This window comes from Vombatus ursinus, unplaced genomic scaffold (genome assembly GCF_900497805.2).
Source record: "Vombatus ursinus unplaced genomic scaffold, bare-nosed wombat genome assembly UNPS02015255.1, whole genome shotgun sequence".
NCBI classification, from domain to species: domain Eukaryota; kingdom Metazoa; phylum Chordata; class Mammalia; order Diprotodontia; family Vombatidae; genus Vombatus; species Vombatus ursinus.
In genome coordinates this window covers 27034037-27048555 of record NW_020955033.1, presented here as the reverse complement: position 1 = coordinate 27048555, position 14519 = coordinate 27034037, and the positions used below count along the sequence as shown (strand labels likewise).

The 14519-nt window shown below is 40.8% G+C and overlaps 1 protein-coding gene and 1 pseudogene across 2 annotated transcripts in view; both read left to right on the top strand.

The window, feature by feature from the left end:
- The window catches only part of LOC114031842 (mitochondrial enolase superfamily member 1), a 44811-nt gene that overhangs the window by 14069 nt on the left and 16223 nt on the right, over window positions 1-14519 (top strand). The window contains exons 3-9 of one of the 2 annotated variants that reach the window (XM_027847005.1): window positions 253-368; window positions 3426-3512; window positions 3985-4011; window positions 5662-5734; window positions 5843-5881; window positions 7050-7132; window positions 7773-7807. In XM_027847005.1, coding sequence (XP_027702806.1) covers window positions 253-368; window positions 3426-3512; window positions 3985-4011; window positions 5662-5734; window positions 5843-5881; window positions 7050-7132; window positions 7773-7807 — 460 coding nt within the window. The remainder of the gene's footprint in view (window positions 1-252; window positions 369-3425; window positions 3513-3984; window positions 4012-5661; window positions 5735-5842; window positions 5882-7049; window positions 7133-7772; window positions 7808-14519) is intronic. The other variant, XM_027847006.1, reaches the window with a different exon arrangement.
- LOC114031843 lies at window positions 10056-11235 on the top strand (annotated as a pseudogene).

The following is a 14519-nucleotide window of genomic DNA, read 5'->3' as shown; positions in this document are numbered from 1 at the left end:
CAGGACGTTCATTTTCTCTACTAGAAATTACCTACACCATCACACATATTAAAGGATGTAATATTTTTGAGTTACTCATTTATTATAGTTGGAAAGAATCTATTTGGGGATCCTTTTTAAAATTTAAAACATTTTACAAAATACACAGATTGGCTTCAAGTTGTTGAGTTGATGAAGTATTTTCCTCGATATATTGGCTTACTGTGAAGAAAAAGCAAAACCAACAACCAAATGCTTAATTGTGTTTTACAGTGGTCTGTGCCGTAAAAGCACTTTCCCATCATGTGCTTAATAAAGACCTTGGAGATATTGTTAGAGACTTCAGAGGATTCTACAGGCAACTCACTAGTGATGGACAGCTCAGATGGGTAAGATGCTTATTTTAGGGAATGTTGATATGACTCATGGGTTAGCAAAGAAAATCTGAGGTGTGCAATGAACATAAGCAACTATAATAAAAATATTAAGTATACCTGACAGTGGGAAAACTCTTACAGAGGAAGACATCTATGATACAGACAAATTAAGATTTCAGGGGTTTGAACAAGGTATTTTTGAAGATAGCTGATAAGATTCTGTTCCCTGAACAAGCAACATTGATTGCCCTGACCCGCACTGGGAGCTCAGGGTGATCCTCGAAGAGGCCATTCCACCACCCTTTACTTGCCTAATCCCAGTGTTTTAGGGAAATTAGTCCAAGCTGAAGCCATGGGATTCTCTAAACATGTGGATGTTATAGCCAGGCTGGAAACAGAACCCCAAAGCCAGTAAGAGGAAAATATGTGTCATAGACTTTATCATGGAAAGAGATGCCATCTAGTGCCAACCTTTCATTTTCACAGATGAAAACAAAACAAGACCCAGCCTTAGAGAAGTCATGTGACTAAAGTCACTTAGGTTAGTAAGGAGCAGAGTTGAGTCCCAGGCTCTTTCTAGTACCTGGTGCTGCTAAAAGACATGAACAAGGCAGTGGAGGAACTTTTCAGAAGTTCCAGAAGTGGAGGTTGGGGCGGGATCGTATGTAGTTATGCTTTCACATTAGTGGATTAAGCTCAGTTAAATCTGAACTGATGTAGTCACTTTGTTAGAGGCAGCTGGAGAGGAGCAGAGCATAAAGCTTTGGATCTGAGGAATGACTGAGTTCAAATCCAGCCTCAGATACTTACTAGCTGTGTAACCCTGGGCAGGGTCACTTAGCTTCTGCCTCAGTTGCTTTTTCTGTAAAATGGAAATCATGGTAGCACTTACCTTTCCAGGGTTGTTGTGAGGAGAAAATGAGATAATTTGAGTAAAAAACTCTTTGCCAAACTTAAAGTACTATATAAATGCTTTTCTTCTATATGCCTTATTTGAAAAAAACAAAACAAAACACTATTCAGTTATGGGTTTATTGTTGTTCAGTCATTTCAGTTGCGTCTCACTCTTTGTGACCAGATTCGTGGTATTCTTGGCAAAGATTAGAGTGGTTTGCCATTTCCTTCTCCAGCTCATTTTACAAATGAGGAAACTGAGGCAAACAGGGTTGAGTGACTTGCTCACACAGCTTGTAAGTGTCTGAGGCTAGATTTGAACTCAGAAAGATGAGTTTATCTGACTCCAGGTCTGTGAGTTTATTAATCCAGTAAACATTTTTAGAGTACCTACTATGTACCAGGCACTGTGCTAAGTGCTGGAATACAGTTAATAAAAAGAAAGGCATTCCTTGCTCTCAAGTTGCTTACAGTCTAACAAAGGAACACAACACACAAAAGGAGGCGGGAAAATAGGGGTGGGGGGAATAGGGTACCTGGTGTGGGAGGCATCTTGTTCCATTGAGTTGAAGCTAGCCAGAGCAGCAGATGCAGAATGGAATGAGCCCCCAAAAGTCCCGTTTCTTCCCTGGCTAAAGGAAGGCATTGGGAGGAGTTTGGTACTCCACCTAGAAATAGCATGGGAAAAATGTGACTTGTAAGACACTTCTTTTTAAAGATATTTCAGCCTTAAAGTGCTATATCAATGTTGCTGCTGATTGGTGATGATAGTAATGATGCACAGAATTCTCCATTACTTTCACTGTAGCTATGCCTGCTTGAAGCATAAGGAGGCTGTTATATAAATAGGCCTGTACTATTTTGCATATTCCCAATATTTCTTTTCTTTTCTGTCCAGTGAGGCAATCGGGGTTAAGTGACTTGCCCAGGGTCACACAGCTATTAAGTGTCAAGTGTCTGAGGTCGCATTTGAACTCAGGTCCTCCTGACTCCAAGGCTAGAGCTCTATCCACTACACTACCTAGCTGCCCCTAAAATTTAGATGCTATAGCATTGGTGCATATAGTTTTAGTGCTGCTATTGGTTCATTTTCTATAGTACCTTTTTTTATAATGTAGTTTCCTTGTTTGTTTCTTTTAATTAAATCTATTTTAGCTTTGACTTTGTCAGAGATCATGATTGCTACCTCTGTTTTGTTTGTTTTTTTTTTTTGTGAAGCAGTTGGTGTTAAGTGACTTGCCCAGCATATTCTCAATTTTTCACTTATGTTGTCTTCCCTCCGTTCTATCACTGACCTCCTTGGCTTCCTGTAAGTCCCAGCTAAAATCCCACCTCCAACAAGAAGCCTTCCCAACAACCTCTCTTAATTCCAGTGCTTTCCCTCTGTTATTTCCTATTTATCTTGTATATAGCTTGTTTGTACATATTTGTTTGCGGTTTGTCTCCTCTATTAGATTATAAGGCTGGTGTCGCTGGGTCAGAGTACATGGGTTGGGAAAGATGTGGGAGCAGGGGAAGGTTATGAAGAACTTTGAATGTTAAACATAAGATTTTATACAGTATTTGATCCTAGAAGTGATAGGGAGCCACTGGAATTTATCGAGGGGGGATTGGGGGAGGTTATGATATGATCAGGCTTATTCTTTCGGAAGATCACTTTAACAGCTCAGTGGAGAATGGCCAGCAGTGGGGAGAGACTTTTGGTAGAGACACCAACCTCTCTAATAGACCCAACACAAGAAATGGGGTATAGGGGAAAGAGCCCTGGGCTAGGACCGTGAAAGACAATGTCATGGTTCCTCTGTAAAATAGCCAGGAGACCATGAAGCTCTCTCTGCATGGTATTTTATGGACAGCAGAGACCTGGTCTTTAATCCTACTTTGGATACTTTGGAGCAGCATGATGATAGAAAATGACTCTCAGTTTATTCATCTGTGTAGAAATTGCCATTTTAAACTGACAGCTAAGAAAGAGAACAGATTTGTCATCGAGTCCCTCATCGTTGTTTATTTAGGTTTTTAACTTTGTGACTTTCAGAGAAGCTGGAAATATGGGATGTTCCAAAAGTCTTAGAGCAGTTTTAAGCTTTAATAGTTCAGTGCTATAGCAAAACTTTTGGGACACCGCGTCTTCATAGTTTCCAGATAGTTGTGCTGTGTTTTGTTTCCCAATAGATTGGTCCAGAGAAAGGCGTTGTGCATTTGGCTACAGCAGCTGTTTTGAATGCATTGTGGGACTTGTGGGCCAAGCAGGAGGGAAAGGTAAAGTGGTAACATTTTCTTAAAATTAAGCTTAGTTGTATTATCTTTTTCATTAACATGATTAGCATTTACTGGGCATTGGTATTTTGCTTGTGAATATGTATAATGTATGACAAAGGCTGATAGCATTTTCCTAAATCTGGTTTTTAGTGAGGAGGAGGGGTGGGTAGGGACAGGTTTTTTGTGATTTGGAGACACTGAGAATTGGTTTGTTTTCCTCAAAGGTGTGAGGAAGGATGGGAAAATGAAAGGAATACAGAAAGAAAAGAAACAAGTGGAGGAGGAAATAGCAAAGGTGTAGGAGAAAACAGAAGGCCATAGGGAGAAAATGTTGGGAAAGAGGACAGCATAGATATTTGTCACATGGAATCAGTTTGGGGCTGACACATTTTCTATCAGGCAAAAAAAATGGTGTGGGTGTGTGTTGGGCTACTTTTGTACATAAGTTTAATAAATGTCTTTTTTTTAACAGCCCCTTTGGAAATTACTTGTTGACATGGTAAGAAAATACTTTTAAATTATACTCATTGTATCACTGAAGCCCAGTTGCTTCCTTCAGTCCTTGAGGGAGTTGTAATTTCATCAGTGTAGGCATACTGCCTCTCCCAACCAGGAAGCTTCAAAGATGGTCTTGGAGATGTTCTGTAACTGAACAGCCCACCCTGGTGATGAGCCTCTCTCAGCTTAGCAAGGCTGGTCTGCAACAACAATTGTCTCTGCTTCTCTCCTGGAAGCCTTTCCAACTGGGTAGGACCTGCTAAAAACCTGTGTTCAACTGGTATAAGCCTTCAAAACCTGAGCATGTCTTCATGCACCATGGCATATTGGAACAGGGCATCAGCAGAGCTGGCACAGTTATTGTGCTTTATAATAAGTAGAGTAACTAGCTCAATGTCCCTACAATCACGAAGCAAAAAGTCTATTTAAAACCTAAGCTTCTTCTGGTATGCTGGTATTAAAAGTATGAACATCTGTGCTCAACCATTCACATTGATTCCAAGGATAAATGGCCTAGAACAGGATTTGGAGATCACCGTGATGCCTGACTAGGAAGATTGTGTCTTAGCCTTTTTCCTTCTGTTACTTAGAAGCTTTATATTGATACCAGTGTGGGCCACTTGACTACTGAGGAGGAAGAATGTGGACAAAATCAAAGATAAGAACAATGTTGGTCTGTCCTAAAGGATTCTTGGATATTTTTTCAGTGGCCTATGCACTTGCTTATAATTGGTGGAAGGCAAAATAGTGGAACATCTGCTATGAGCTTCACCTCTGCCCAGCCCATTAGCATAGCAATACCACTACTAGGTCTATTTCCAAAGATGAATGGGGGAAAAGGAAAAGAATCTTTGTTCTATATGTTCTAAAATGTTTATAGCAGCTCTCTTTGTGGTGTTAAAGAACTGGAACTTGCGGGGGTGCCCATCATTTGGGGAAGGGCTGCACAAGTTATGGTCTTTGATTGGCTTGACAATATGTTGTTTTATTTGAGTTGAACAATATAATAAGACAAATTTTGAGGAGCTAGAGTTCCTTTTAAAAAAATTTTTCTTACAATCTGAAAGAGAAAAGCAAAATTTTATATAGCAAAATGGTACTTTTCTTTAGTGGCAAGTACAGATGGAGACTTAATAAAAGTATGAAAATACTTTTAAAATATAAACACCCTCAAAAGGGATAATACATTAAAACATCAGTCATTTATACCTCAGTGTGAATGGGTTTATTTTATGCTTCCCAAACAACAGCTAGCTGGAAGCAGATTTCAGTGACCGTGAGGAAGGGAGGGGAGAGGGTGGAAGAGGACCAGAGTGTGGAGCTGTGTCTGAGGAAATAAGGCCTGGCTGTACTTAGTTGTGCTTTACAGTTTTATCTCAGACTCACCTTTGTGGGGAGGGGGAGGGGCTGGAAGGGCAAGAGAAAAGTGGTGAGGAGAGACATGAGATCAGGCCCGTGGCTGATGAAGTAGACTCTTGGCAGCCTAACCAAGTCAACATGACCTCCAAAAATACCTTCATTTAGAGGAGCAGGCCCAGCCACATTTTTTTGTCAACACAGTCTTACAAACGCCATCGTTATTTGTGTTTAATCAGGATGCACTTTTTCCTTTTCCTATTTGCTTTTTCCCTATTTACCATTGTACTGCCAGGACCCCAAGCAGTTATTATCCTGCATAGATTTCAGGTACATCACAGATGCCTTAACTGAAGAGGAAGCCTATGGTAAGTCATTTAGAAGATGCTGTTTGGCAGCATTTTTGTTGTATAAATAGAGTAGAACCACCCCTTGTTGTCTGAAAGGATGGGTAATTAGTGTTGTTATATTTTCAGAAATACTGAAGAAGGGGAGCATTGGCAGAAAGGAAAGAGGTATGTTGAGAGAAATTTTTCTTTCTTTTTCTTTCTTTTTTTTTTTAGCTTTTATTTAGTATTTTATTTTTCTCCAGTTACATGTAAGCTTTATTTTTCTAATGTTGTTAGTTGTCAGGGTAAACTTCTATGCCAAACAAGAATGTTGCCTGCCTTAGGGTATATTTTAGCGTACTGAATACCTCACTCACTTTTGCAATGTGGCCTTTAGGCAGAAGTCAGCATGAAAGGAATCTTGAATGTATTTTAGTCATAGGGGTAGGGTTTGGGCCTGTGGTTCCACTGGTATGGGAAACTCCCAAGTGAAGAAACTTCCTCTATTAATGCAGATAGCCACTTTCTTTGTGACTTGGAGTCTTAGAGAGTTGCTTAGAGTATTCTAAGGCCAGCTTTCCACCCTCTGTATCTCTCACTGTGTTGTATATATGTGCATATGTATGTGTCTACTTGTATCTACTTTGATCTATATTCCTTTCAGTCAGTTCCCAGCTTTGGGGTAAACCAAAATGAGATAGGACTGTCCTCCCTGAGGCAGTGGACATCTAGAAGACAACCTCGAGACCGGGGCTTCTTCACCTATGCTTATGTCCTGGGTTCCTTTGACAGTCTGGCGAAGGCTATGGACCTCTTCTCAGAATAGTGTTTTTAAGTGCACAAAATAAACTCTATAACTGAGGGAAATGCTAAATTTTAATTCGACATTAGTGGAAAAAAAAAGATATATTTTCTTTCCCCGTGCAAGTTCATAGATCCCCTGAAATGAGTCTTGGTTAAGAACCCCTGCTCTAGAAGATTCCAGGGAGTTGAAACATTGAAAAAAAGACTTAGTCATTCTGGTACCACCCTATTTACACTTTAGAAAGTAAGCTCTTTGAGGGTAGGAACTATCTTTTTTTTCTTTTTTGTATTCTTTGTGCTGAGTACAATGCCTCCCACATAGTAGGTGCTTACCAAATCATACCAGCCAAAATGGTAGTCTCTGGTTGCCAGGTAGGTAGCAGCTATGATCTGTTTAGGAAAAGATATTAATAGGGAATCCACATGTCCCTTAGCATGTGATTGGGGTTTAAATGAGTAGCACAAGGTAGGCCATAGGTATTTCTTTTTACCAGCAGACTTGCCCCCTGGGCAGTGTCAGAGACCCACTTGAAGAATTGTGTCTTTACAGAAGAACAGATGTTGGAATGTGGTTACCCTGCATATACTACTTCCTGTGCCTGGCTGGGTTACTCTGACCAGCAGTTAAAGCAGGTTTGTACTTTGGATACTTTATGAGGAAGAATTCCTAAAATCAGCTGCCTGGAAGATCTGTGATCATGGATTGGGAGCCCCAAAGGTCCTCATAGGTCATCTAGTCCAACCTCCTGCTTTTACAAGTGGAGAAAGTAAAGCCCAGGGAAGCTAAGTGATTTGCCTAAGATGTCACAGAGAGCAAGCATCAGAGGGGAGATATGAACTCAAATCCTCCGAAGCCAGAGCCAGTGAACCTTCTGCTGCCTAGATGTGGGCTGCTGACTTGTCCACTTAATCATTTTAGGGAGTCCATCTACTCTTGGCAAAATAATATACATGGAGGCCTGTCAAGTTGTATTGTACACATGGATTCTTATTTGAGGCTAGACAGCAGTGTACTCCCCACTATTAAAAATGTTTGGCCTTCAGGTCACGTCCACCCCTGCAGATCTGCATCTCTATCCTGTCTGTCAAGTATATGGCTGATGAAGGTAGATCTGAAAAGACTGAACATTTGGGATTTCATTTTCATGTATCATATATCTAATAGAGGTATATATGTTACAGAATCCCCTTCTATAAAAGAGAGGTATTAATGCATTTTTTCCCTTCTAAGAATGCTTTGATGGTTAATGGAATATGTCTCTTTGCTCCCCAGCTATGCAGTGAAGCGCTCGAGGAGGGCTGGACAAGGTATGTGGTTTCAGAGTAATATTTGACTTTACTCTCCACTAGTAGGGAGCACATGAAGTCCGTCAGAAGCCTGAGGACTGATAGTTAAAAATCAAGCGCGCTCCCCAAAACACTTCTACTGTTTTGGAATTAGGTAAGTGTGAGATAAACTCTCAGAAGGATTATCTCCAACAGGGATTTGAGCAACATCAAGTAAGAGCTTCCTAATCTCAGAAAGTGGAAGGGTGGTTAGAATCACAGACTCTTTTTAAGTTTTAGTGATGTTTTATTTTCACATTGCAAACTTTTCTAGGTTGTGTCCCACCCTGTGAGAGCTCTCTTATAACAGAATAAAACAGTTAAGCAAAACAGTTGCCTGCTCTGAAAGTGCATGCAGCATTCCATCCCTGTAGCCTCTCCAACCTCTCTTTTTAATTAACGAATATCTATTTACTCTTCTTCCCATTTCCCTAATCCACTGGAAAAATAAAAACAAGTTCTTTATAAAAATGTGCACAATGAAACAAAACAAATTCCCTCATAGACTATGATAACGTGTGTGCGCGCGCATGCGTGCAGGTAAGTGGCACAGTAGATAGAGTGCCAATCCTGGAATCAGGAAAACCTGAATTCAAATCTGGCCTCAGATACCTGAAAGCTGTGTGACCCTGGGCAAGTCACCTAAACCTATTTGTCCCAATTTCCTCATCTGTAAAAATGAGTTGGAGATGGAAATGGCAAACCACTCCAAGAAAACTCCAAATGGGGTCCTGAAGAGCCATATACAACCTAAACAACTGAACAACGTACGTGTGTGTGTCTGTGTGTGTAATCTTGTTCTGCATCCTAAATCCGTTGCTCCTTGGCAGGAGATGGGTAGAGAGCATATTTCAGCACTGGGCCTCTGGACTCACAGAAGGTCATTGTTGATCTTAATTTTTACAACTTTCAAAGCTGTTTATCTTTATAGTGTTGTTATTGTGTAAACTTCTGGTTCTATTCATTTTATTCTTCATTGGTTTTTAAAATTCTTCAAAATTATTCAGTAATCTTGATGTTACACTGTAATCTATTCTTCTGGCTTTTCTTCCTTCCCTTTGCATCAGCAGTTTGGCAGCTACTTCATTTTATTTGTGATATTGTGGTTTAGAGTACTCTCTCCAGTGGTGCAGTTCACGGCTCATCCATAGCTTCTCATCCTGTGCAGTTTTTGACCGGGGACTTGCCAAAAATCTGGTGTAGGGACTTTACTTCAGATACTTTGTCATTGATGACAAAGCTATGAGTGGAGAGTATGGGGGCTGCCTAATCAGTTATCTCACTCTGTTGCTACTTGACTCACACATCTCTCTGATGGATGAACTCCTTTATGCTGGTTCTTCCATGCAATTCTTCATGGGCAACGTCTTGCAGCCTACTCTCAGGCACTAGGTATCCTTCCGATCCCCGTGGGTAACCAGCCCCTTTAATTATTTTGTTTGTAGTATTCCATCATTTATCACTGCACACTATCACTGGAAAACTTTTTGTTATTAAAAAGATATGTATAAATTTCAGGAAGAAACTTGGGAGTCATCAAAATCTCTGTACAGTTTTTTCAGAGCAATGCAAATAACTCTTCTATTCAATTCTGGGTCTACTTCATTGTGCATCTGCACTGACTATCCACAACACACATACTAATGGACCAACTCTGTGGTCTGCTTGTCCAACTGCACATCATAGTCTGGACAATAGGCATTTTTCATTTGGTTGGTTTTTCCTGTGTGGATAATTAGGCTGAATTCTTGAATGACTCTCCCTAATGTAGAAGGCACTATTGTGTCCTAGAGCTTGACAGATTGAGGCAATGACATCTACCAAAGGGAGTATCTGAAAGACTTCACTGTCTACAGGCAGTTTTCTTATGATGGATACTCTAACCTCCAGGATAGTGATGAACACATGTGACTAGCATGTTTCCTGTTTGAACAAAATTATTTCTGTTTCATCTTTTAAAGAATCTTCTGCAATTTTGACATAGGCGTGAGAGATTACTGGTTAAAGAAGAGGCTTTTAATGAGGTGTTTTTACTTTATCAAATGAAATTTTTTTTTTAATAGTTAACAAATAGTAAATACAATGTGATCTTCTGTTTTCTATGCTTTTTGGTCAGTTGTATGACTGTAACAATGTAATCTACTGTGGAATATTATTTGCATAAACCTAGAATCCTGCTCTTTGCTGACCTTGGGTTCTGAGCAGCCTAGGCAGGCTAGCTTTTCTCTTCATGGCACTGAAGAGTGTCTTTACCTGGTTCCTTAAGGAAGGCTACAGCCCAGTCCTGAACTGGGTGAGAGGCTAAGCTTCCTGTCTTACCTTCAGCTGGCAGGACCCAGTGTTGCTGGAATCACAACTGACACTAGATGAGGTTCTAACCTGAGATCCTTTCTAAGCCTATTACCTGACAAGGCTGATGCCCTGGATCCTCCCAGCTGAGCAGAATGAAGCAGAGATCATTTCAGAAATTAGGGAAGTGGTCGTGCTAGGCCCCACCGTTACTGGATGTGGCGGTGCAGGGACCTCGTCTTTGGCCTACGGTCTTTTGACCTGAGAGCTAGAGCATGTAGATGGTGGCTACTGGTGAGTCATGAGTAGTTCCTACCCTGACTGGCAAAGGGTGAACTCCTGGCTTGATTTGAGAAGTAACCTGGCCAGTATGGAGATTTAAGCCTGCTACCATGCAGCCAGAAAGATCTACACTCTGAATGGCTCCAAGACCTGGATCACCAGTGCACCTGTTGCTGTTTGTGATTAGGGCTGTGTGTGAGGATGGTTTGGTAAGGAACTTCTGTTAGATGCCAGGATGTGTGGAATATCAGCTTCCCAGATTGAGGCCAGCTTTGCACTGTGAGACTTGGTCACAGGCATGGTCCTTGGTCCATGGTCATTGTGGAAGTGCCTAAACAGAAGACGTTGCCCCATATTTCTGGCCTTGCTGGACCATTTGGGTGTCTGAACATAGCTTGATTTATCTATTGCATCGGGATGGGGCCACTGGGTGCTGTAGGATTCTGTTTCCACACAACTCAGCAATGTACCCTATACATGAAGCAGTTCGGGGGTCCTCTTGGCTAGAAACTAGCTCATCAAGAAGAAATTGTCTAATATACTCACAGAGATCAGCCTGGGCCTACATGTCGGCCCACAGCTTGGGCACTTGAATAACCAGGCAAGGCCAGCCCTGAAATGATTTCTGTGATGGAAAGGAACAACTATGACAAAGCTCTGGATATCACCAGATAGGCCAGTGACGTGCTTGGCGGGAATGGGATTTCTGATGAGTATCGTGAGATCCAGTGTGCCGTGAACCTGGAGGCCACAAACACTCATGAAGCTGCTCATAACATCCGTACCTAATCCTTGTGTAAGCTCTCAAAAGTGTTCAGTCATTCACTGTTGAGAAGTAAGTCTATTTTATTCAAAGGCTGATGAGCATCATGTAGAGTGGTCATGGTATGTGTAACTAATTCTCCTGGCCCCCACTGCCTGGAGGGACGGGTCTGTTTTATTTTGCCCCTCCCCCAGGGTTCTTTGGTACCCTTTTATAGGGTGTGGAAGGTGTCCAGTCTTTCTGCCCCCTTGCCTCAAGCCCCCACCAATCGGTCTTCTTTCAGAAGCAGGTCCCTGGCATCTCCCATGTGGATGCCTTTATGTTGGGTGATCTGGACATGTGCAGAACAAAGCCCCTGTTACACATGATTTTAAAATGAATTCCTCAGGGAGTGTGAAGTCTTCTTTTATGGGAAGATGGCTGTAATTTTCCTTTCTGGAAGATGGAGATTGAGACTGAAGAAACTTATTTCTATAATCTGAATATTCCTTGTTCTAAAATTCTTCTGTTGAGATGCTGAAAGAAAGCAACCTTACAGACTATGCCAGTCCCTTATACTTAATTTTTTGTAACTTAGGAAATTCATTTTAAAAATCGGGGCAAAGGAAAGGAGAGTAAACTTCAAAGTAGCTTTGTGGAACTATTCAGTTGGTAACTGAGTAATATAAGTCCTCTTACCCAAACCTGTGCTTCCCAGCTTGCTAATACCTTCTGACCCTACTGATCACCTACTTATTTCCTTTTAGGTTTTTTTTTTTTTGTATGACACAGTGGGGATTAAGTGACTTGCCCGGGGTCACACAGCTAGTAAGTGTCAAGTGTCTGAGTCCAGATTTGCACTCGGGTCCTCCTGATTCCAAGGCTGGAGCTCTATCCACTGTACCGCCTAGCTGCCCCCACCTACTTATTTCCAAGATCATGCAGTATCCTGGACTTTGGAGCAAACTGAGAACAAGTGAATTAACAAAGACCACATGATACTAACCAAAAGGGGGGAAAAATAAACCTCTATGTAGCCTATTCATATCTTCATCAAGAGTTAGCTACCAAGAATTAAACACTTTGCTTATCAATATGGTTTAAAATAGCATCAGCTTTTTTGTTCACCTCTTCACACTGTTGTCTTATTTTGAGCTTGCAGTCCACTGAAACTGTCTACTCCTCACCTTCCAGTACTTGTCCAGTTTTTTTTTTTTAAGACAGATATAGGAGGTGACACTTTTTGCTATTTCATTTTAATTAGACTTGGCCTATCATTTTAGCCTGTCAGAATATTTTTGGATTCTGATTGTCATCCCTTTCTTTTAGCTTTCCCTTCCAGGATCAAGTCACCTGCAACTTGATAAGCATGTCATCTATACTTTCATCAGAGAGGTTGACAGAAAGGTCACTTCCTTCAAAGTGAACATTGACCTATTAATGACTACTTTTTGGGTCCAGCTATTCTACCAGTCCTGGTTCTACCTAACTTTCCCGTCATATCTGCCCATTTCTGTCCCTCTTGTCTTTAAATCTAGAATAAGTGACTTTGTCACTACTTGACTGAAATCTTAGTTTTATTATGTCCATAGCATTTCTCTGACCTATAATAATTAGGCCTTCTCTTGTAACTTTCAGAGAAAAGAAATGAGGTTAGTCTGACAGAGCCTATTTTAAAAATAATCAAAATTAAATTTTTTCAAACAGTAAAATTTTGATTTCTCTTCCCACCTCTCCCCATTCAAATCGAAAAAGAAAAACAAAACCCGTTACAAAGGGCATGTACTTTGTCCCTGGTTTTCTAAATCCACGTCTATCTTTATGCTGTTCCCTAAGCCCTCACTTTCTTTCCCTTGTTGAATTTCTACTCATGCTTTAAAGCCTGACATCAAGGCCATGACCAAGAAGGCTTATTGATTGCCCTCCCCAGTGATCACCTTTCCCTCTGGAATCTCACATGTCACTTATTTCCTTTGGGCCCTTTTCTCTTAAAAATGGAGGTTGGTTGACATGATCTCTACAGTCCTTTGCAGCTCTTAATCTTAAATGAACACAATACTACAAATGTAATTTGACCAACTCATAGTACAATAGGACTTGACCTCCCCTGATCAGGACTCTAAACATTTATTAACTATTGGCAGGTAGGTGGCACAGTGGATAGAGTGTTGGACGTGGAGTTAGGAAGTACTGAATTTGAATCCCACCTCAGATAGCTATGTGATGATGGGCAAGTCACTTAAACCTGTGCCTGACTCAGTTTCCTCACGGGTACAATGGTAATAATATTAGTACCTACCTCCAAGAGTCCTTGTGAGGATCAAATGAGATAATATTTGTAAAAATATTATATAAACCTTAAAAGCAATATGTAAATAATATTATTATTATTAACTCAGCCCAAGACTAGTTTTTTAATAAGATAGATAGATCACACTGTTGAACTGATATTGACCCTGTGATCATCTAAAATTTTCAAGTTTTTTTTTTATGAGTGTGTGGGTTGCTATCAATTTGCTTATCTCCTTAATTAAAATGTTAGTAAGAACTTAATAGGAAAACTTGGGAATTGTAACTAGTTAGTCTAGAAAAGTTTGAGAAGAGAGTTAGCAATGATCTTTAAGTATCCAGCAGATTACATCCTGAGACTGTTAAATAGCTATTCTCTGTTTACTGATAGAGGACACTGCAGACCAGTGAACCACAGGGGAAATCACAGTTACAGAAAGATAAGACTGCTGACAGTTAGATCTGAAAGGTGACTCCCTTTGAGCTCAGGGCACGTGAGGTGATAATATCAAGCTTTGTAAATAGTCACAGCTGCTAGTGTAGTTGGCCAAAAAGCAGTCTTTTCTTCTATCACATCATGGAAAAGATTGGTCAGTAATAGAAAATACAGTTTTGAGTATCATATACTAACATGGAGCTCAGACACAAGGGATAAAAGTAGATTCTGTCTTACAGACTGAAATAGAGAAATGCTGAGACCTGAGAGGTTGGGGAGACACCTCAGTTGGTGGCTCCACTTCGCTTCCTCTCACTTCTTAACTCGCTGCAACTGGCTTCCTTACACTGTTACTCAACTGAAGCCACTCTCTCCAAAGTTACCAATGATTTCTTAATTGCCAAATCTAATGTCCTCTTCTCTGTCCTCATTCTTTTTGATCTCTGATGCATTGACACTGTTGACCACCCTTTTCTCCTTGACGATCTCTCCATTATGGGTTTTTGTGACCCTGCTGTAATTAGGTTCTCCTCCTCCCTGCCTGACCTCTCCTTCTCACCCTCCTTTGCTCATCCATTATCCAAGTCATGCCCACCAACTGTGGGTGTATCCTAAGGCTCTGTTCTGGCTCCTTTTCTCTTTCCTTTCTACAGTGT